This window comes from Aedes aegypti, chromosome 3, assembly GCF_002204515.2.
Source record: "Aedes aegypti strain LVP_AGWG chromosome 3, AaegL5.0 Primary Assembly, whole genome shotgun sequence".
Classification (NCBI taxonomy): Eukaryota; Metazoa; Arthropoda; class Insecta; order Diptera; family Culicidae; genus Aedes; species Aedes aegypti.
In genome coordinates this window covers 323,186,795-323,208,732 of record NC_035109.1, presented here as the reverse complement: position 1 = coordinate 323,208,732, position 21,938 = coordinate 323,186,795, and the positions used below count along the sequence as shown (strand labels likewise).

General features: G+C 41.5%; 3 protein-coding genes across 4 annotated transcripts; 1 reads left to right on the top strand and 2 right to left on the bottom strand.

The window, feature by feature from the left end:
- The first annotated feature begins 1,660 nt into the window (after nucleotides 1-1,660).
- On the top strand, nucleotides 1,661-19,522 carry LOC5565728 (probable cytochrome P450 6g2). 2 transcript variants are annotated; one of them, XM_021849009.1, is made up of 6 exons: nucleotides 1,661-2,324; nucleotides 5,077-5,224; nucleotides 6,159-6,579; nucleotides 18,493-18,599; nucleotides 18,672-18,947; nucleotides 19,006-19,522. In XM_021849009.1, exons 1-6 carry the CDS (start codon nucleotides 1,984-1,986, stop codon nucleotides 19,288-19,290), a joined length of 1,578 nt encoding a protein of 525 aa, XP_021704701.1. In that variant the 5' UTR covers nucleotides 1,661-1,983; the 3' UTR covers nucleotides 19,291-19,522. The 2 variants fall into 2 exon arrangements, with proteins under 2 accessions (XP_021704701.1, XP_001650095.3); XM_001650045.3 differs by lacking the exons at nucleotides 1,661-2,324; nucleotides 5,077-5,224 and adding an exon at nucleotides 5,589-6,075.
- On the bottom strand, nucleotides 19,317-20,904 carry LOC110677743 (methyltransferase-like protein 25). The gene is made up of 2 exons (XM_021849010.1): nucleotides 20,292-20,904; nucleotides 19,317-20,186 (listed from the first exon to the last, which is right to left on the bottom strand). Exons 1-2 carry the CDS (start codon nucleotides 20,889-20,891, stop codon nucleotides 19,338-19,340), a joined length of 1,449 nt encoding a protein of 482 aa, XP_021704702.1. The 5' UTR covers nucleotides 20,892-20,904; the 3' UTR covers nucleotides 19,317-19,337.
- On the bottom strand, nucleotides 20,871-21,670 carry LOC5565727 (oral cancer-overexpressed protein 1 homolog). Its single transcript, XM_001650043.2, has 2 exons — nucleotides 21,387-21,670; nucleotides 20,871-21,317 (listed from the first exon to the last, which is right to left on the bottom strand). The coding sequence occupies exons 1-2, from the start codon at nucleotides 21,394-21,396 to the stop codon at nucleotides 20,902-20,904; spliced, it is 426 nt and encodes a 141-aa protein (XP_001650093.2). The 5' UTR covers nucleotides 21,397-21,670; the 3' UTR covers nucleotides 20,871-20,901.
- Between the last annotated feature and the right edge of the window lie 268 nt (nucleotides 21,671-21,938).

The following is a 21,938-nucleotide window of genomic DNA, read 5'->3' as shown; positions in this document are numbered from 1 at the left end:
GAACAAAATTGTACATTACTGAGCCATCTCCAAGAGTGGCAAAGTATTTAACAAATCTGTCAAAGCAGAATTGCAGTCTCTTTGTCAGGCATTGACCGACTCAACTATCACATGGCAAATATTCAGCGTGCTGACTCATTTGTGTGTGATAGTTGTGACTCCGATTATGGAACTTCGTATCACCTGATATGTAACTGTCCTGTTTTTGCGCAAATGTGATTCCAATTACTTGGTAAACACTTATTAAGTGAAACTGACTTCAGAAGCCTGAATCTTCAAGACATTCTGTTATTCTTAACCCGCTGTGGTAATGAGCTATAGGCTCTCTTTGCGCTCATGCGTTTTGCAGTGCCCTTTTTAGGGCACTGTTCGAACCCATTGTGGTATGGAGCTACATGCTCTCATTTCGCTTATGCGATCTTCCCTCTTCAAAGGACCCCACTCCTATTTCCTCCCATCTTTCCCTTCCCCTTCCTCTCCCATCGGGTAAATGATGAAATAGGCTCAAATATGGCGATGGCACAAATCTCCCAACTGGTGGGGAACGTGCCTTTGGAGCCGGCTTAGTGATACCTGATAGAGCGAAATAGGGAGTACGAAAAATCCATGGGAACTCTTACAACATGCACTGTCCATCTTATCCTTCCAGCTTTAGCCGCTTTCTGGATGCTGGGCAAATTCGTGTTTCATCTTTCGCCGTTACATATTTTTCCCTTGTATGCCGCCGAAGTTCTTCTTAAGCAACCGGCCTTCGAGAACCCCAAAAGCTTACAGGTCCTCCTCAAGCATAGTCCACGTTTCATGGCCACAGAGGACTACCGGTCTTATGAGCTTTTAGTACAATAGTACATTTGGTGCTCGAACTCGTGGATCACCTCGACCGATTCCCTTGAGAAATAGCTGGACTACTTTTTGGGTAAAATCCAGGATTAATATCATAAAAAATCTAGATTATTATATTAGAAAATTCGGATATACAAGACATTGTATAAACTCAGAAGAGTTTATGAAATTTTTTAGAAATAAAGTGGAATTGGATTGATAACAATTGATAACTGTGGAAATGCTCTTAGAACACAATGCTGCTCCTGAGAGGATATAATGCCAACAAATGTGAATGTCACATGGTTCAGCCAATCAGATACCTTTTTTTAAAAACTGAAATGGAATTCTTTAATTGTAACAATTTAAACGTTAACACTGTGAAAAGTCTTTACTAAAGACATAAGCAGTTCAGGCAAAAATCGTTACAATCTTCTATTGCCATCATTAATGCGTTATATATTTAGGTTAAGCTAGGTTAAGTAAATTGAAAACGTGTTTTTTTTTTCTCTTATAAGCAAAAAAATCAACTCACCTGTAAAAAATCTGAACTGCTACGACTAATAAAATGTAATAAGTTGTTAACAAAATGTTAATAAAATCTTAAATTTGTTTAACCAAATTAGGATGATAGTGTTGTCTAATAACACAGAACACCTATATAAGAAATGGATGTAATGTTTGGAATGATACTAATAAATTAAAAAAAAAAAACACAAGCAGCTGAAAACAAGTTTAGACACTTGAGTTGCTTTCGTGACGTTAAAAACTACAACCGCGAGTGATAATTAACCACTCACTATCGCTAACACGATTACAGCGCACTCGAAGCTAAGAAACAGTCAGTGCCTACCGGCCGGTGCAATGTCTTCCAGTTCATACAAACGATGAATGAATCCCTAAAAGTTCATTTCCAGACTATCAGAGAGCTGCAAACGAAGAGCTTGAGCCAATGAGATTTGCGATGTCCGAGTGTGCATTTCAGTTCTTCTCACCAAGCGTGTAGTTTTGTGGACTTGAAGTGTCTATCAAAATCTTCGGTTACAGTACTTCAGTGTTCGGGTTCGGTGTGCGATACGGTTTTCCATCAGAAGTTGCGGCATTCTCGTCTGAATCTAAACGAGTGAACAGCACACAAAGTGTATTAAATTTCTACGTGCAATGATTTACGTAAATTCTGACGCACTGACCGGTTATCTCACGCTGGTGCTTGTTTGTCTGGCTGGATTCGCTGTCTGGTTCTTGTCAACGTCAGGAACTCGATACTGGCAATTCTTCAGTGTGCCGTACATTGAGGGGAGGCCCCTGGTGGGAAACTTCCTCGATGCGTTTCTGTTCCGGAAGAGCACCTTCGAGCTAATGGATGCACTTTACCAAAATCCCAAGGTCGAAGGAACCAAACTGTTCGGAGTGAGCATAATGATGCAGCCTGCACTGGTGATTCGAGATCCGGAACTGGTTAAGCAGGTTCTTATCAAGGATGCAACCTATTTTTCAAACAGGTAAGGCCGTTGTACTTTGTAAAGAAAACTAGCATTTAAGCAACTTTGTCTTCCCATGTAACGGATAACGTTAACCTTTAAAAGCCCGGACGGACCTTGAATTTTTAAATGACCAAAATTCGAAGACTAGAAGATAAATTATTTTGAAATAAATTTTGAAGTAAATGCGGTTAGTTGGTGTTACAATCCTTGAGTGAGACATCCCCCCTTACCCCTCCCCATTCGCTTAAAACGGAAACGGAAAAAGCGTGGACAGGAGGGGTGAAAAAAAAGGGTTTCAAACAGATATCTCAACATCCAAATGAGCTAGAAGGTTGATGTTTTCGGCAAAGTTATTCAGCAGATCAAGGACTATCTGGCAATGAAAATTCTTCTTCTTTCTGGAGTTACGTCCCCACTGGGACAGAGCCTGCTTCTCAGCTTATTGTTCTTATAAGCACTTCCACAGTTATTAACTAAGAGTTTACTATGCCAATGATCATTTTTGCATATGTATATCGTGTGGCAGGTACGATGATACTCTATGCCCTGGGACGGACCTGGTGTAGTGGTTAGAACACTCGCCTCTCACGCCGAGGACCTGGGATCGAATCCCATCCCCGACATAGTCACTTATGACGTAAAAAGTTATAGTGACGACTTCCTTCGGAAGGGAAGTAAAGCCGTTGGTCCCGAGATGAACTAGCCCAGGGCTAAAAATCTCGTTAATAAAGTCAAACCAACCAACCTCTATGCCCTTGGGAGTCGAGAAAATTTCCAACCCGAAAAGATCCTCGACCGGTGGGATTCGAACCCACGACCCTCAGCTTGGTCTTGCTGAATAGCTGCGCGCTTACCGCGACGGCTATCTGGGCCCTCTTATTCTTATTGAGAATTATTCCGCTAGATGGCACTAGTAACAACTTTTATTCAATCGTCTGTATCTCAAGATCCTTATTAGCTAGGAGGTTGGTGTCTTCGGCAAAGCTAATTAATCTGCTGAATGATTAAAGGCTATCTGATGGTAGATGGCCTGAATGAGAATGTGTCCAATAGGTGGCGTTAATAGCATTTTTTTCAATTGTCTGTATATTGAGAACCTTGAAAGTTAGAAGGTTGATGTCTTCGGAAGAGATGTTCAGCATGTGAAGGACTATCTGGTTGGAGAAGAGTCGGGTTGAGAATACATCCGCTAGGTGGTGCTAGTAAAAATAAATGTACAATCTTCTCTACTTCAAGGTTCTTAACAGCTAGAAGGTTGGTGTCTTCGGCAAAGATTTTCAGCAGATTTTGGGCTACCTGGCGGTGAAGAGTCTGAATGATAGTTTATCCGCTAGGTTGCGCTATTGACAAAAATCGAAGGCACGGGTCCAAACAAGGATCGCACAGGGATCAATAGTAGAAATATAGTTCTAAAATTACGGGTCGATTGGATATTTCGTTGGTTGTTGTACTGTTGGGGCTAGGGATGATGGTGGCCAATCAAAAGTAGTGGGCAACGGTGGTAGCGGTGGAGGTGGTGGAGGAGTTGGATACTGGAGTACAACAACCAACGAAATATCCATCGACCCATCGTATAGCTTTCTCACAGCCAACACAAATGCACCAAAGCAATAGCGAACAACACAATTTCTCTCCCTCTCCATAGACGCAAAAATATTTCCATGTACACCATACTATCATATCCATATCTCTGTCTCAAATACTTCAGTTTCCATATTGGTGTAGAGTAGGTGGTAAAACAGATAGTAATAGATACAAAGAGTGACTATTCGACAACGCAATCGTATAAATGATACGGTAATATATCAGAAGGTAAGCTAAAGCTTTGCGCCACTAATAATAACGTTCAATGTAGGCAACCAGGAAGAGAACCTCATAAAAGCGACAACCGATCGCAAAGCTTTGAACATGATACGAGAAACGGTACACCCACAGACAAACAGACGTAACACTTAGAACAAATTTCGATCAAAATCATAGTCACGAGGACATGTACGCCCAATGCTAAAATCGGTGCGTTTGGCCGACAGGCAAACAGATGGCGGTAGTGTGTAAACGTCAAACACGAACAAAAACGATGCGAGCGCTGCGGGTGGCGGATTGGCCACCTACCATATTTTTGAATCGACCGTTGAAAAGGTGGTCGATGGACAATGATGAAAGTGTGACGTCTGTTTGTCTGTGGTACACCTTTATGTGAGTTTTTTACTAAAATGTTTTCGCTCTAAATTATTATAATAATTGTCCAATAAATTTGTAGATCCCTGAAGAAGACGAAGTCCAATGGCCGAAACGTTGGATTTAAAAAAAACGTAGCGTTTTGATTTACCCGTAAGACTGAAAATCCGTTTATTTTAGAAGATAAACAACAGTCGTGTTCTAAGTAATATATTACTGAAAAGTACTGTCGTTGTAGCACTAAGAAGCACTGATCAATTGCTTAAGGTAGTGGTAAAAACTTCCAAGAGCAGAGAGAATTTGTGTACGCACAGCATAAAGGTACGATGCGCACTTTTTTCAAAGCTGTTTGCAAAAGTAAAGTGCTTCGACTTTTGTTTGCTCTTTCAATCGCTCATCTCCTTACAATACTTCGTGGCTCTCAGAGGCGAAAGGAATCTGACAGATGACCACATGCATACAAAATTTAAAAAGTCAAAGATCTCAAACAACAGTCTGAACAACGTTTGAAAAATGCCTAAATTTAGCATTGAACGTTTATCTAAAATTCTGATTTTGAATATTTACACTAAATATGTTGAATTACTTATAGATATATGTGCACCGATCGAATACACGACGCTATCGGCTACTACAACCTCCTAATGATAAAGAACCCCCACTGGAAACAACTACGTGCCTACCTAACACCCTCGCTCAGTCTGAACAAGATCAAACGAATGTACAGCCTCGTTGACCAGGTGGGTAACTTAGTATTAGTTCCTGAATCAATCAAACAACCTGTACAATTCATAACAAATTTCTAATCACTGTTATGATGGCAAATACCCACGTTAGTATAGTCGTTAACCTTTCTGAAAGGGCTGTCCATAAATCACGTATTCCCAAATTTCAAATGTTCAGTGCAAATTACTAAAGCAAACATCAAAAATCGTAAAGATATTATTCATTGAAACGATCTTTTAAAATTCTTTGGCACTTGATTCATGAACAAACCCCTTCCTATACAAGTTTACGAAGAGATATTGAACAGATTATCCCTTATCAAAATCGATGCTTTGTCTACCATGGAGCCACATGCGCATGCTTTTCTCCTGTTTACACCCGTCAGTATTAATCTAGCAATTCTGGCGCAGTAATGCCTCTCGTCGCGTGGTTGGCGGCAATTGCCATCATCTGCTATCTCACCTGGAAGCGGAACAATTTTTGGAACCGCCATGGAGTGCCGTACGTCTTTGAAATTCCAGCCGTCGGAAATTTCAGCTCAGTCGCCCTGCAGATGCACTCCATGTTCGACTATGTGGCACGTATTTACGATCACGTGCGAACTCGCGACGCGAATTTCTTCGGAGTTAACATATTCTTCCGGAAGGCACTGGTGATTCGAAATCCGGACATGGTCAAAAAGATGCTCGTTGCAGATTCTAGGTATTTCATAAATCGACAAATGTGTACCGATCGTGAGGGTGATCGTTTCGGGTATTATAATTTGATGATGATCAAGGAACCGCTGTGGAAAGATCTTCGTGGGTATTTGTCGCCATCGGTGACCTCATCTAGATTACGAAGAATGTTCTCGCTTATCGAAGAGGTAGAATCTTGAACATGAATACGGAATTAGTTAAATTCTCATCAGCGCTTTGATTTCATGCTAGAATCGTTTTTTTTTTCTAGATCGGTAATAACATGCTAGCCCATTTGGATGGGGTCCAGCAGAACCCGACGAAGCTCCGTGAAACCGAGTTCAAGGAGTTGTGTGCCCGGTTCACCACGGATGTGATTGCCAGCACGTTCTTCGGCATCCAAGCAAACTGTCTGAGCGATGAGGAGTCCGAGTTTCGTTACTATGGACGGAAGATTTTCGAGTATGGACCCAAACGAGCGTTGAACATGGCGGCGTTTTTCTTCATGCCGGAGTTGGTGCCCTATCTGGGGTTCAAACTGTTTCCCAGAGATACGGAGCGATTTTTGAAAACTATTATCGAGCAAGAAATTGCTAGGCGGGAAACGAGCGGTGAAAATCGAGGAGATTTCATTGACTCGATGATTGCACTGAAGAACAACGAAGCTACAATTGGAGTGGAGGAGAAAATACGTGAGTACTCCCTTGTTGTCCGACATTTCTTAGGACCGCAACTACTTTCAACCATCCTACTGTTGTGAATCAATTCTGAGTGTCCTCTCAAAATTTGAGCCTATTTGGATGAAAACTGAGACTGCACAAGCCCTTCAAAGTTTATATTTGGATGATAACTGAGATTGCAAAAGACCTCTAAAGTTTATATGGGAATTACTATGGGAAAAACAAGCAATTCATTCAGTCGGTCATAGTGTTTGTCCATGTGCTCTTGGGAATTAGAGCTACGTTGATGCTGTGAGATACAATAATCAGCTTCAACTTTGCTAAAGACCGTTTTCAAACCGGACGTCTCAGTAATTAGTTATTGATTTATATCCAGTCACAAATTCTTTAACAGTGCTCATTTAACGTCTGAACAGGCAACATTGCTGCACCTGGCGCGAAAGATAGCACGCACAAATCATGGCTACTATGGTTTACTGCATATATTTAGTGATGCCTGCAGAGCAGCCCAATAATTATAGCCAAAGTTTTACAACTCATTCAAAAATGAATGGACAGCAGAGTTTGAATAAAACGCGTGTGTCTCTTTGAACGGTTAAAATACTAATGACAGATTTTATTGAAAATTCCTAATATATAAAAATCATGGGCTGCCTCGATACTTTTCTTCACTCCTCCTCAACCCAGTGGTTTTCGGATTCCCATTGCTTCACGGCATGGAACCAATTTAGCAGCTGGCAACGGTTTGGTTAGGCCATCTGCTGTCTGCTGATACGTACTTACGTATGTAACATTGATGTCACCTCGCTCCAAAGCATCGCGAATGAAGTGGTGACGAATATCAATGTGTTTTGTTCTGGAATGGTGCCCTCCGTTCTTCGCTACAGCTATGGCACTTTGGTTGTCGCAGTGAATCACGAGTTCCATTTCGTCCTCAAACAAACCTCGCAATCGCTTCCACCAGAGCGCCTCCTGGACTGCAGCCGACAGTGCCATGTACTCGGCTTCGCACGTTGAAAGGGCTCGGGCCCAGATAGCTGTAGCGGTAAACGCGCAGCTATTCAGCATGACCATGCTGAGGGTCGTGGGTTCGAATCCCGCTGGTCGAGGATCTTTTCGTAAAGGAATTTTTTTCGATTCCCAGGGCATAAGAGTATCTTCGTACCTGCCACACGAAATACACATGCAAAAATGGTCAACCGGCAAAGAAAGCTCTCAGTTAATAACTGTGGAAGTGCTCATAAGAACACTAATCTGAGAAGCAGGCTTTGTCCCAGTTGGGACGTAACGCCAGAAAGAAGAAGAAGAACGTTGAAAGGGCAACGGTTTGTTGCCTTTTAGAGCTCCACGAAATAGCTCCTCCTTGAGCAGTAAACACGTATCCAGTGATCGATTTCCTATCATCGTGGTCGGCTGCCCAATCTGCATCGGTAAAACTTTGAAAGGACGAATTTCCATCTCTATGATCCACCAAACGGTGTTGTGAGGTAACCCTCAAATAGCGCATCAAGTGTTTCACGGCATTTCAGTGGCTTACGCCATGGCTGGAGTTGAATCGGCTCAAAACGTTTACAGCGTAGCAGATGTCGGGGCGAGTACTTTGGGCCAAGTACATCAGACATCCGACAGCTTCCCGGTACGGGACATTTTTCATGGCTTCGGTCTCTTCCACAGTCGCTGGACACATAGCTTTAGTTAGCTTTTCGCTGACGTTCATCGGTGTGTTGACCGGCTTGCAGTTCGCCATGTTGAATCTGCTCAAAATCGCTTCCACGTAAGACTCTTGATCTAACGCCACTACGGTGTCCGTTTTCGTGATCCGTATCCCCAACGCGTGATGGGCCGTCCCTATGTCCTTCATCTTGAACTCCTGACTTAATTTTGCTTTTATTTCCTTCTTCCAGCGTTTGCAGTTAGTAAAGATGAGAACGTCATCTACGTACACCGCTACGAACAGCACCTTCCCTTCACCTATCCTGTGGTATACGCAAGGATCGTACACGGTGCTCTCCAATCCCATTTTTCGAAGTGCGGCATCCAGCTTCGTATTCCACACCCGGCTGGACTGCTTCAAACCATAGAGGGCCTTATTGAGACGACACACCTTGGCTTGATTCTTACCATCCACGAACAAAGGAGGTTGTTCCATGTATATTTCCTCTGAGAGTTCGCCCTGGAGGAATGCTGTTACAGCATCCATCTGTTCTATCTGCAGATTCCATCGTGCCGCCAACGCAAAGAGATACCGCAAGGAACTATGACGGACGACCGGGGCGTAGGTGTCCTCATAATCCACCCCCTTTCGTTGCGAGTATCCTTTGATGACTAATCTCGCCTTGTATCGGTCGACATTACCGTTTCCGTCTAGTTTAGTTCGATACACCCATATGCATCTGATTGCCTTGCGTCCCGTAGGTAAATCAGCCAACTGCCACGTACCATTGGAGATGAGTGCCTCATATTCCTCCTTCATGGCCTGCTTCCAACGTTCCGCATCGTCACGAGATAGTGCTTCTTGGTGCATAGTCGGATCATCCAGAATTGGCTGTTGAAAATCGGCACCAGTATCTGAACATGGAACAACATCATTCAAATACTTGCCTTGGGGCAGGCGCCCCCTATCGCAGAGCATCAACCCTCCTTGCATATCATCGCTAGTTGGTCTTTGATTTGAAGACCTCAACGCCTGTGACACGGGCGGATTTGAAACTTGGTGCGGTGGGAGCGCCGGATCTGTCACGGTGTCAGCAGCGTCCGCAAAGGACTCATCGCTTGAAATCGATTCGTCAGCTTGCACCTCATCATGGTCATCATTTTCGGAAACATCTGGATGGGTTTCCTGGTTAACATCCAGAATCGTAAAATCCAGTCTGATAAAATTACGCTCTGGACCGCTTGACTTCATGGCCACCACCACCTCACGATCACTGATTCCCTCGTCAATGAATGTTACGTCACGGCTTTTGAAGATCTTGTCCGTCTTCAAATTGTATAGGCGGTATGCCTTCGTTTCGTCGTCGTATCCGGTCAGCACACACTCTTCAGCTTTGGGATCCCACTTGTGACGCTTTTGCTTCGGTACGTGCGCCATCACAGTCGTACCAAAAATTCGAATATGGGAGAGATTCGGTTTCCGCTTTGTCCACGCTTCCTCCGGCGTCGTGTCGATTCCTTTCGTTGGTGATCGATTGATAAGATAAACAGCAGCTGCAACGGCTTCTGCCCAAAACGTTTTTGGCAGCTTCGCTTCGTACAGCATGCACCTCGCACGTTCAACCACCGTCCGATTGACACGTTCGGCGAGGCCGTTCTGCTCGGGAGTGTATTCTGCTGATGTCTGGTGACGGATGCCCAACTTCTTCAGGAAATTTTCGACACTCTTGTTCTTGAATTCCCAGCCGTTGTCCGTCCTGAGTACCTTCAGCTTCTTGCCACTCTGCCTTTCGACCATGCTGTGGAACTCTTTGAACTTTTGCAGTACTTCCTCTTGCGACTTGGTGCGCAAAAAATAGACGAAGATCTTTCGAGTCTTGTCGTCAGTAAACGACAAGTAGTAACGAGCTCCTCCCAACGACGGTTGTTCCATCGGTCCACATTTATCTGAGTGAACCAACTCCAGCTCTTCCCTCGCTCGTGTGCCAACGTGATTGAATGGCAGTCTCGATTGCTTTCCGACAGCGCAAATTTTACAACCTCCGTGGTCCGCGCCATCGTAGTTGACACCCATCGCTAGTCCATTTCTAAGCTTCACCAAGCTGCCGGTGCTCAGATGTCCCATTCGCTGATGCAGGTGGGCTGTAGCTTGGTAGATCCTTCCGCAACAATTTTCATCAGGCCCTTGTTTGCCGCGTAGATACTACCATTCGCTTCACGCAGGTTCTCCAGCAATCTTTCGTTGTTTGTTAGATGCTTGGCAGATCCCGAATCGAAATACCAATTGTCCGTACCAGCTTCCTGAACCGACAGTACGGTACAAAAGGCATTTCCTTTCCTGTCTGGTCCACTCCGTTTCAACGGTCCTTTGGCTTGACAATTCTTCGCAATGTGGCCGAATTTCTCGCACCGTCGGCATTTCCCCTTCGAGCTTGCGCTTGCGTTGCTATGGAAACCGTTTGAATTTTTCTTTGTTGAGATGAACGCAGGTTCCATAGTAGGCGCTGACGAATCCGTCTCCTGGATGTTTTAATGATGTCACCTGTGATTTCGATTCCCGAATTTTCCAGGCCCATCACCATCGGACGATATTCCTGGGGTAGACCTGCCAGTAATAGCAGTAATAGCATACCAATTAGCGTTGGGCGATTTTGAATCGATGTTCCGAAAATCGTTGTTTTCATTCCGATTAATCGATTTTTTTAATCGATTCTTCGGGCTTATGCAATCGGGTGAATGGATTTTCTTCATTCGATTTTTTGATTCGATTCATTTTGTTCAAATTTATGAATGTTTCTTAATGAGCTCGATAAATGAGAAATTAAATTTTAAACTAGCCTTGAAGTAAATCTATTCTATTGAATTTAAAAACTGATTCGAATTCAAGGATGTTCAAATTGAATGCAAATGCGTTAGGTCTTATTTCAAACTTCAAAAAATTTCATTTTAATTCGATTTGAATCGATTCAGAAACATCGATGCAAAGGATTCGATTAAATCGATGAATCGATTCGGCAGTTCAAATGTGAATCGATTCAGTAACATCGATGTTATAGACAAATTTGCCCAACGCTAATACCAATCCACTTGTCGTCCAGCGGTAACCCGATTCCTATCAGCTGGTGCGCCTTCGAAACCATACGGTTGACATACACCTCCATCGAACCGCAGCTTATCAAATTCGTTGTAATAAGCTTGTGCAAAAGTGCCCACTGGCGTGTGAGTCCCGTGTTTTCAAAAGTGTTGGTCAGCTTTTTCCAGACTTCCGCCGCCGTTTTGACTTCTTCGACGTGAATATAGTTTACCGGATCGATCAGCAGAATGAGTTTTCCTCTTGCAATCCTGTCTTTTCGCGCATCCACCACGGGAAGGGTTCCATCATCATTCGGAGTAGGCTGCACCACGTCCCAGAGGTCCTCCACTTTCAGAAAGGTCCTTACCGCAAACTTCCATGTTCGTTCGATTGGTTGGTCGGGAGATGTGTGGCTGCACGCGCTTGAACTCCCGAACCGCTTCTTCCAGAATTAGCTTGAGGATTCTGCATCTTCAATTTGAATTAATCTTGCTATGGGTCTCTGCACAAAAATCATCCTCTCTCTTTCACTCTACCATGAAATTTGTAAACAACAAGGCCAGTAAACGTCAAAATGTTATGCAAAATCAAAACAGTGCAGAGCCCCATAGGCCCATAACCTAATGGACAGCAGAGTTTGAATAAAACGCGTGTGTCTCTTTGAACGACAGATTTTATTGAAAATTCTTAATACATAAAAATCATGGGTTGCCTCGATACTTTTCTTCAAAAATCAATAACTAATTACTGGGGCGTCCGATTTACAAACGGTCTTCGGCAAAGTTGTAGCTGCTTATTGTATCTCACAGTATCAAAGTAGTTCTTATCCCCAAGAGCACATGGGCAAACACTATGACCGATTGAATGAATTGCTTGTTTTTCCCATAGTGATTCCCATACTTTAGAGGTCTTGTGCAATCTCAGTTATCATCCAAATGACCTCAAAATTTGGGAGGACACTTAGAATTTGATCTAGAATCGAATGAGCGGTGTGGAGCAAAAACGATTTTTTGAAATTATCGAGAATTCCATACAAAAAGGAACAGGAACAAAGTGTTTTGTAGGAGTTGCCATTTTTCGATTACATAATTTAAAAAAAAATCGGGTGAAAAAGTTTGACCCTTTTTGAACGACAATTTAGATGAATTTTGGAAAAACTAAGTAAGGTACCGCGGGGCAAGTGGGTAAATGGGGTAAGTGAAAATAATTGGTATATTTTACTAGATATGTGAATTAACATTTTAAACTTATGCGTAAACCTTTGAAGCCATTGAGAACATTACGATAGGTAAGAGATTTCTAAAAATTTTCAGTGATTATTGCACAATAGAGCGAAAAATTGTTAACTTGTCAACTATCACTCCGTAACAAGTCGGTGGCGTGCAATCTTATTTTAATATTTTCAGCGGAAAATTAATTTCTGTACCACTTCTAAGTTGTCCCCTCTGAAAGTTTTAAACTGCATTTAAGAAAGTTTTAGAATTAATTCGACATATACCTAAAAATAACTTGATCAAAACACCGTCAATTTTCTAATCACGTGGGGCAAGTGAAAAGTTTTCCATCAAAGATTGAATTTGTGTTTTCTCTTTAGATAGCTAAAGGTGAACAAGGTTCGCAATTATCATAGAACAACGGAACGTGCTGATAATTCAAGAAACACTATACTCAAAGCATTAAAAGCTATTATCATGGCCAAATCATGGAACTTCTCTAAAAAAAAAGATTGCCAAACATTGCGATATTAATATGTTTACTTTGGACAGCCGATCAAAAGGAAGACGTTGATTGAAAAGTTCCAATATAAGAGAACGCACGGAAATCTCGTGGAATGTCTATGTAAAGCTAGTTCAAAACATAAAAAATGGGGTATATGTGTATCCATATAAAAAAGTTTCTAAATTCTTTATTGAAGGATTCCATTCGATTTCTCCTGAAGAATTATCCGACGTCATATCCAATTTTCATAAAAACGAATAACGAGCGGTGGTAATTCTACAGAGTAGAAGTGCAATTGCTGTCCCATGATGTAAGAACTAGCATTGGAAATGTTGCAGTTATAATGTTGGCGAATCATTTCGACAAACATAATTGAACAAAGAAAATTCGAGTAACAAGAATAAAATTTTTTTTGCTTACATGTTACTTATATTATTGTTCATATGGACGCCCTTACAAATGTTTAAGGTAATAGAAATCGTAAATGTAACTGTTAGTTTTTGAATTTATTGTTCAAAACAATAAACTTTTCACTTGTGTGAAAAGTAAGGAGACGTTTATCAAAAACTTTTTCTGTACTTTTTTCTTCAATTTTACATAAAATTCAACTCCAGCATACTGCTTATATTTGGTGGGAGTCAAGCTAAAACATATACACGACCTCATTTTTTTTAATTTAAAGTCTCTAGAATTTGAAGAATCTCAAATATGCGAAATCCATTACCCACTTGCCCCACGGTACCTTAAGCAAAGTGGCTTAGTTAGTCAAGGTCTGCACATCCAGAAAGTTGCATTGAAATCTGAGAGTGTGCCAGCTCGAAATACGGTTTGGCGCGATGTGGGTTACAAGGAAACACATATTCAAATGTTGGTTCTTAAATGTTGGATTGACTAGAGGCGTCCTCGTCAAGGGCGAAAAGCCACTCAAATAAAGATAAACTAATTAACTGCTGGATTGACTTATTCAATGAAATTTAATGACGGTCAAAGCACATTGAGTGACGATTACTTTGTTCATGGAAATCACTAAAATATTATATTTGGAAAGGTTACACTATTACAATAAAATTGACGTAAATATTAGTGTACCGAATACAAACAAAAATTTTATCGATTTCAAATTTATTCATTTTCGCGAAATTGTAATGCGTACAATCACGTCGCGTACCTACTTGTGTTTTTCTAATAACAGATTCGCGGGGTTTCAAAGGAAACTGCCTTCCGCTCGTTCAGAATGCGTACCCCACAATCATTAGCATTGACAAACAGATTCAGGAGATTTTAAACTTATAATCCAAAAAAACCTGTTGTCTCATGCAATATCGTGAGGGACGAACTATAGAACTAGTTCAAACACGAAAAATGATGAAAATATACATTTTATTTATTTTCCCTTACTCACTTTGTAATTGTAATTGTAATTGCTCAATCCACACCCTGGCAGACAATTATCCGCCCATCTAGACACGGGCTGGGTGAGGACCTACCAAGCCTCCCCCGTTAACATGTCCTATACCGTTTAGCACACCGGGATCTTCCACAAGCAGGCGCCGGAATTAAAGCGGTCCCACAAGCTTCAGATACATTAAATAGATATAGTCCCTCTGGCACTAAACCGAATGGCGCCCTCCGCTTCACCACTAGTACTGCTTCCCCACACGCCAAGCACAATATCGAAAGTAGCGCGTTGTATAGCAAATACAGTACACCACCTCCGACACTATGCCAAATGTACAGGAAAAACAGCACCAGTAAGAAAGCGGAAGGCGCACCACTCGGTTCAGTGCCAGAAGGACTATAAGTATAACGAAGAAGAAATGAAAAGATAGTAGAGTTGGTTAGGTTATTTGATTGCTGAAACGAAAAAAACAGAAACAAAGTGTTAACATTAAAACGGGGTTTTATAATTGATAAATGTATCGATAGTTTCTCATCTGTTACGTTTCCTTATCGTAGCGCTGTCGATTTTTTCCATCTCCAGGGTGTTCGTCTCCGCTCGAGCAATGAGGACCATGATGAAATGAGAATATAAAAATGTGAGCATTAGTGTTGATCTAGTAATAGATTAATTTAAACTGCTTTTCATGTGCTAAGTAACTTGTAAACTCCTACTCAATTATGTTTTGTTGGCCTACACGTTTTATTTAGACACAATTTTTATTTAGAAAACTATTTGGATCCGAGATTTTAGGTGCAGATTGAGCATGTTTGATAAAACAAGCATCCTGTTTTCAGTTGAAGAATGTTCAAGAAGTTGATGATTCTGTTATTTATACTGGCTACATACAAGAATTCACTATTGATGTAATATATGGATATTGAAAGTTCCAACGCGCGATTGTAATACTTCAGTTTTCGTGCTGTTGTATTGGTGTAAGTAGTGGGAAACCAATCAGTTTGGTGATTCTAACGGTAACAAATAGCAAGACGAAAGGAAAGTTGATAATCTATCATCATTATGATTTCAGTCCTAATTTCATGATCCGTTTAACAAATTCCGCGTATGATTCGGCAATTTTAACAATTTATACATGTGTATTCGAAGAAAACAGACTATGAGCATTTATTACCTGTTGCAAGGTTCCTAAGTGATCAGATATTTATCATTTTCTACAGCCTAATTTAATAATACCTACATTGGGTTGTAACAAAAATTTGATCTTGGGATGTTGATTTGCCTCCTAATCATAGTTTCGACAATAGTCACATGCTTACTATCCCTTATGGCAGTGTTGTTGATTCTATTGTCTATCGCTCATCAGTTTCGCGCCACCCGGCAGGGACTTGGTCCTATGTACCCAATACTCTGCTGTGTCTTAACTTCACGCAATACATTCTGTAGATGTGTGATACAGTTTGCGGAATATTATGATTTATCACTTCGTTCAGATGGAAAATTCTGTTATGGTACCATATTCACATATCAGATAACTCCCACCTGGAACGATGTAATACATCGGAGACATGTAGATTCAGATGTATGTATACGATCTATGCCTAGTTCGGCTCTGATCGACAGGCAATCAGTGTATTCAGTTTTTCAACTAGCTTGAAGCGATGAACGTTTCAAGACAAGCTCTCCACTATATCTGCTAGCAATCACCGGTCGTCGATAGACATTTCGGTTCTTTTCTGCTAAAGATAGATCCGATGGTATGCCAAAGACTATGGCTCATGCTTTTCAATACAGCTGGAAAAACAAGAACTACACCCAGCACCAAATAGTACGTAACTATGAGGCGGACCGGAAGGTTTGATGAGCAATCCCCACCAACAAATAAAGTTCAAATAACATAGAAAAGTAATCGTTCTCATGATGCATTTCAAACTTCAGCCGTGTGTTTGTTCAATTTTGAAGTCGTATTTCAAAAATAATAAAAATAATTAAAATATAAAGAATAATAACACTTTTCTTCTCCCTCTTATGCAATTACGTAATTTGAGGTTGATCTTTTTTGGCAAAAATCATTTGTTTGAATGTTTTAGTGCTACTCTCTAGCAAAATGTATGAAACGTGTACGTAAAGTTTTGATTCTGGTTTTTGTTTTGATAGGTCCCACTTACCCCAGGTACAAATATATTTTGGGGTAAGATAGACCATCGAAAATTTCATATGAAATGAAAACAAAATACTGGTTTATCGTTAGCAGCTTGTAATAATACTAAAAATTAAAACTTACTGATGGAAATTCGATTTGAAACACATTTATTTTTTGCGAGTCAATGCAAGACGTGAAACGTGTCACAATTTGTCATGCAAGTTGAAAATGGCACTGAATTGACAACTGTTACATGAACCACATGGTAATAAAAATAACAATATGTTTAGTACTAAATACATACCTTGTCATTGTATCTTCAACTTTCTAGAAGAATACCCCCATGAAAAACTTTTCCTAGTTGAGCTATGACGAAACGCCCCACTTACCCCGGATTCTCACTTGCCCCGGGGTACCTTATAACAAGCTTTAAACGAGCTCACCAGTTGGTAATCTATCCTCGACAGTGCGGCATCGACTCGCATAAGCTGGGATATAAAATCACTCCAATAGCGCGCGAAAAACGAATTCTACAGATTGAGCCTTAACAAAGCACTCACCTTCTTTTTTATGTTGAAGGTTAAGCCACTGCGTCCAATGGATTGAACTTTTGTGGCAAGACTCATTTTGCTATTCGCATCAATAATAGAAGGAACTAAAACTATCCACTATGAACAAAGTGAACAGCTTAAGCACTTTAACGCGTCTTTGCGCAGTCAGGCAAAATAGAGTTAATTAAACCTTACTCGAATTTGCAATCCAAATTTCACGTGATTGTAAATAGCCCCCGTTCAAAAATTTGGATCTGCGCTTGTGAGAGCACTACAACTGCAGAGCAGATGTTCCGAGATTTCGCGTTCCATGTAACAGAAACGATAGATATAATTCTGAAACTGACCAATATCAACTCGAACAGTGTCCAGTTACTAGGCCAGTGTATGTACAGAAAACTCTCTTGTTGAGCTCTAAGAGTCTTTTGGTTATACATCGTGAATTTTACCGACACTGTAGGTATCTCAGATAATCTCTAGCTCTAGATAGTGAGCCGCTGACTCACGGGCTGTGATATGTTACCAATGCTTGGAAATCTACAGAAGTTACAATAATATCACACAATTTATTCCCAATTGAACACTTATCTATCCGTAATGTAAAAAAATAAATCTAACGTATTTAAAATCAATTCCACAAATTAGAAACTATAGAGATTACTTCCATTAAGAATACTGTGCAAGTTGATTTGGTATTTCTGTTTAGACATTCCGCAACCCACCTTAGAATTGCGGCAAACAAACCTTTTCGGCGAACAATTCGGAGATGACCGTAATCCAGAGGGCGAGTACAAACATAATGTACGAAATGCCAACTTGATGCGAGTGTGGCATTATTTATTTTCCCTTACTCACTTTTTGGTAAAATTCGAAGGAGGGGGGGAGGTTCATGATCTAAATTGGCCGCAATAGTCATTGGGGCCCAGATAGCCGTAGCGGTAAACGCGCAGCTCTTCAGCATGACCATGCTGATGGTCGTAGGTTCGAATCCCGCTGGTCGAGGATCTTTTCGTAAAAGGAAATTTTTTCGATTCCCAGGGCATAGAGTATCTTCGTACCTACGTGCCACACGATATACACATGCAAAAATGGTCATTCGGCGGAAAAGCTCTCAGTTAATAACTGTGGAAGTGCTCATAAGAACACCAATCTGTGCAGCAGGCTTTGTCCCAGTTGGGACGTAACGCCAAAAAAGAAGAAGTCATTTTAAGAGATGTAGAACTGATAAAAAGTGAGGTTACGAGTCGCCACTGAATTGGATGTTCCATCCTTTAAAAAATAAATCAATATTGCTACCGTTTGTCCTAACCACGGTTTCAAATATGGTTGTGCCTCTGCATTATATTATAGATAAATTGATTGATGAATATGTTTCAATGCCTTTTTGCAGCACTCAAGGGAGACATCTTGGTTGCGCAAGCAGTCACCTTCTACATGGCGAGTTTCGAAACCACATCTTCAGTATTATCCTTTACTTTGTATGAACTAACAAAAAACGTAAGTCTACAACAATTTATTACTAAAAAATAGATCATCATATATTTATGAATTTCAAAAAAATACTCATAGCCCGAAATCCAGCAACGTCTCCGCGAAGAAATCCACAATTGTATCAAAAAGTACGGCCGAGACCTCCCATACGAATGCCTGGTCAACGAGATGCCCTACCTGGGAATGGTAATTTCAGAAGCGGCTCGTCTCTACCCCGTGTTGCCTTTCATCGAGCGACAGTGCTCTCTTCCGGCAGGGGCTACCGGATACAAGCTGGATCCATTCCACAACTTTGTCGTGCCGAATAAGATGCCCGTTCTGGTACCCATATATGCCATACATCGGGATCCGAAGGTATGATTAGGATAACCATATCTTCAAATATCTATAACAATTGAGTTGAATTTCACAGTACTTCCCGGACCCGTTACGCTTCGATCCAGACCGATTCTCGAAAGACAATGCCGACAGCATTGTCCCTTGTAGTTATATGCCGTTTGGAGTAGGGCCTCGAACTTGCTTGGGTTCGCACTTTGGAACGCTGCAGGTTAAAGTTGCGATCACCAGACTACTTTCCAAGTACAGGATCCTTCGTTCTGAATCTACACCCGAAACGCTTACGTATAGGAAAAATGCATTTACTTTACACTCGAATGAAGGATTGTACGCCGATTTGGAGCTGGACGAGTTGTGCTGACGGGTTCGGATCAATAATTCTCAGTCTTCTCTCTTCATATATAAAATTTATTTGAACGCTAAAATAGAGTAACAACGCGGTGATACGACCGGATCGAATAACTTCACCAAGAAACTATTTTCGTATCCGGATTCTTTGAGAAATAGAAGACGATCCAACAGAATTACCCCCTCCAGGATGGGGGCGTAAGTCATTCGATAGAGATAAAATACTTTCAATTGCTCAAGCTCTACATGAAATTTACTTTCCAAATCTTTTAAAAACTCCTCCGAAATCCCTGAGCCATCTACGTCTAGCCGACGTAGCGCTTTCCTAGCATAATCTACAAAATCCGAACATTTCAACTTACCAACTTGTTTGCTGACGTCCGCTTCCAGTTGCAGCAACACAATTTCCAGCATTGCTCGGTAGCCCAACTTGTCGTTTGGATTCTCGCGATTGAAAGCCGATCGCTCGATCGATTCAGCAGCCAAGTTTCTAGCATTTCGGCCCAAATAGAAACCTTTCGCCCGCAGGAATTCACTCATAGGAAATCCCACTCCGGGGTTGTCCTTCACCTTGTCGCGATTGTAGAACGGGTCCACGACAAATTCCTCAATCAGCAGATGATAGCAGCAGCCCACATTGCACAGCGCTTTGATGTGTGGATTTTGATGGAACAGCCTCAAACAGTTCGGGCCTAAATTGCCGCACGTGTGAAGCCCCGCCAAACAAAACTGGGTTGCATTGGAGTCCGGGAATTGTTCCTTAACCATTTCAATTAGATTCGTGTCGAAATCGATGAGCTTCGTAGTCGTTTTGTAATTAGGCTCCACGCTTGGACCGATTTCCAACAAATCATTGAAGTATTCTTCGTTGGCCAGTTCCGATTTTTTGACTGCTTTTCGCACCTTGTTCTGAAATTTTAAATGTTTGAAAATAAATTCTGATTGTATAACATTTGAAATTCTGTGGAATGTTATATAAGCATAGATGCTTGCAATTATCAGCCAACCTCTTACCTTCAGCTTATCCCTGCGTTTCTCCGCACTAACGGTGTGTCCCTCGTTGGAATCGATCCCAAGCACTTTGATACCGTGTTCCAAAGCCACTCTCGACGAAAGGTACCCTTTTCCGTCCCCCGCATCGATGACAGCTACCTGGTCGAGATCATTGTCGGAGTTCTTCGCAGCCAGCACCGTACAAAGCGAAGCCACAACTGCCGAAGCGATTTCCACCTCGTGGCGTTTCTTGACACTCATCAGCTCGGGCATCTGCAGGCGGGTCTCTTTCAAGCTGGAATCGAAAGCCGTTCGTAATTGGTCTACCGACATTGTTACGTCTGTCAATCTATCCAGTTTGTACGCTTTCATCTTTTCTATATGCTCGACAAGGGAAGGATACTTGCCGGCATTCTCATACTTAACGTCGAATTGATTCCAAAAAACTTCTTTGGCTTCCAACAAATCGGACATTCCATTCAACTCTTTCCTTACATTCGCCGGAATGTGCGTCTTCCAATGGTCTTTCACTAAGTAGTCCACCATATGGCAGTTTAAAAATTCCATCTGTGGCTTCAATACCTCCACCAATCTCTCCAGATGTCCTCTCACAGCATCCATCCTGATCGGCTTAAAACGAAAGCTCATTCGGTTTCGTGTACTTGGCGGAAATCTTCAACAGCACGCACAACTTTTTGTACTTGTTTCTCAGCTTTAGCAAGCGCTCCAGCAAATCCACTTCCAAATCGTTAAACGTCGGAAATTCTTCAATCTCCTTCTTCAGCTCCCTCAGCAACAGCTCACCTTTACTCGGTGTTTCGCCACCCTCGAAACCCCCTTCCTGGGCGCAAATGACGCCGTAGTAATATCCCAACTCGGCACCGATTTCCGCTCCTCGATGGTACCCAAAATGATAGGCGTCCACGTTGCCCTGCTTGGCCCCGGCCTCCAGACCCCTTTGGTAGCTCTCTTCCGACAGACGCTCTTCCACTAGCAGCAGATCATCGAATACGTCGTTGATGTCCACTTCGGTGCCAGGGGTGGTTTCTTCAAGAGGAAATATAAGTTAATTCAATTTTTAAAATTATTCACAGATAAAAGATACAAAGATCTTACCATTAGTCATAATAAAACGAGGACGCGGAATTCCTTACCACACGTGTTAGAAACTACGGAATGACTGGTGTCATCTACATGAATGTAAAATTTTCTGTTGAAATTCTCTTCAATACTCAGTTGGTAACTATTGAACTTTGAAAGTTTTTCATAAATTTAATATTTTTAATAACTTCAGAAGACTTTCTAAGTATAAAACATGAAATTTCAACAGAAAAAACTGAACTGAAGCTGCAAAATCTGACGAAAATTATAGCCCGCCAATCCCACAACAAAGAGCTGTCACTACACTGTTATACAAAGTGTTATACAGAAGGCAACACGGAGCCGCAAATCAACCCAACTTTAACTTCTTTTGACGTAATTCGGCACTTCCGGGATAAATAACCCAAATTTGGGTTAACTGATATATACCTACACTGAGATTAAATCTCCATTATATTTTATGTACGGCACCCATATCTGGAGCTCGATTTGAAAAGGTCGAATGTGACATTTTTGAATGTCTGAGATAACTCTCTATGAAGTTTCTCAAACGATATTCAATTCCTA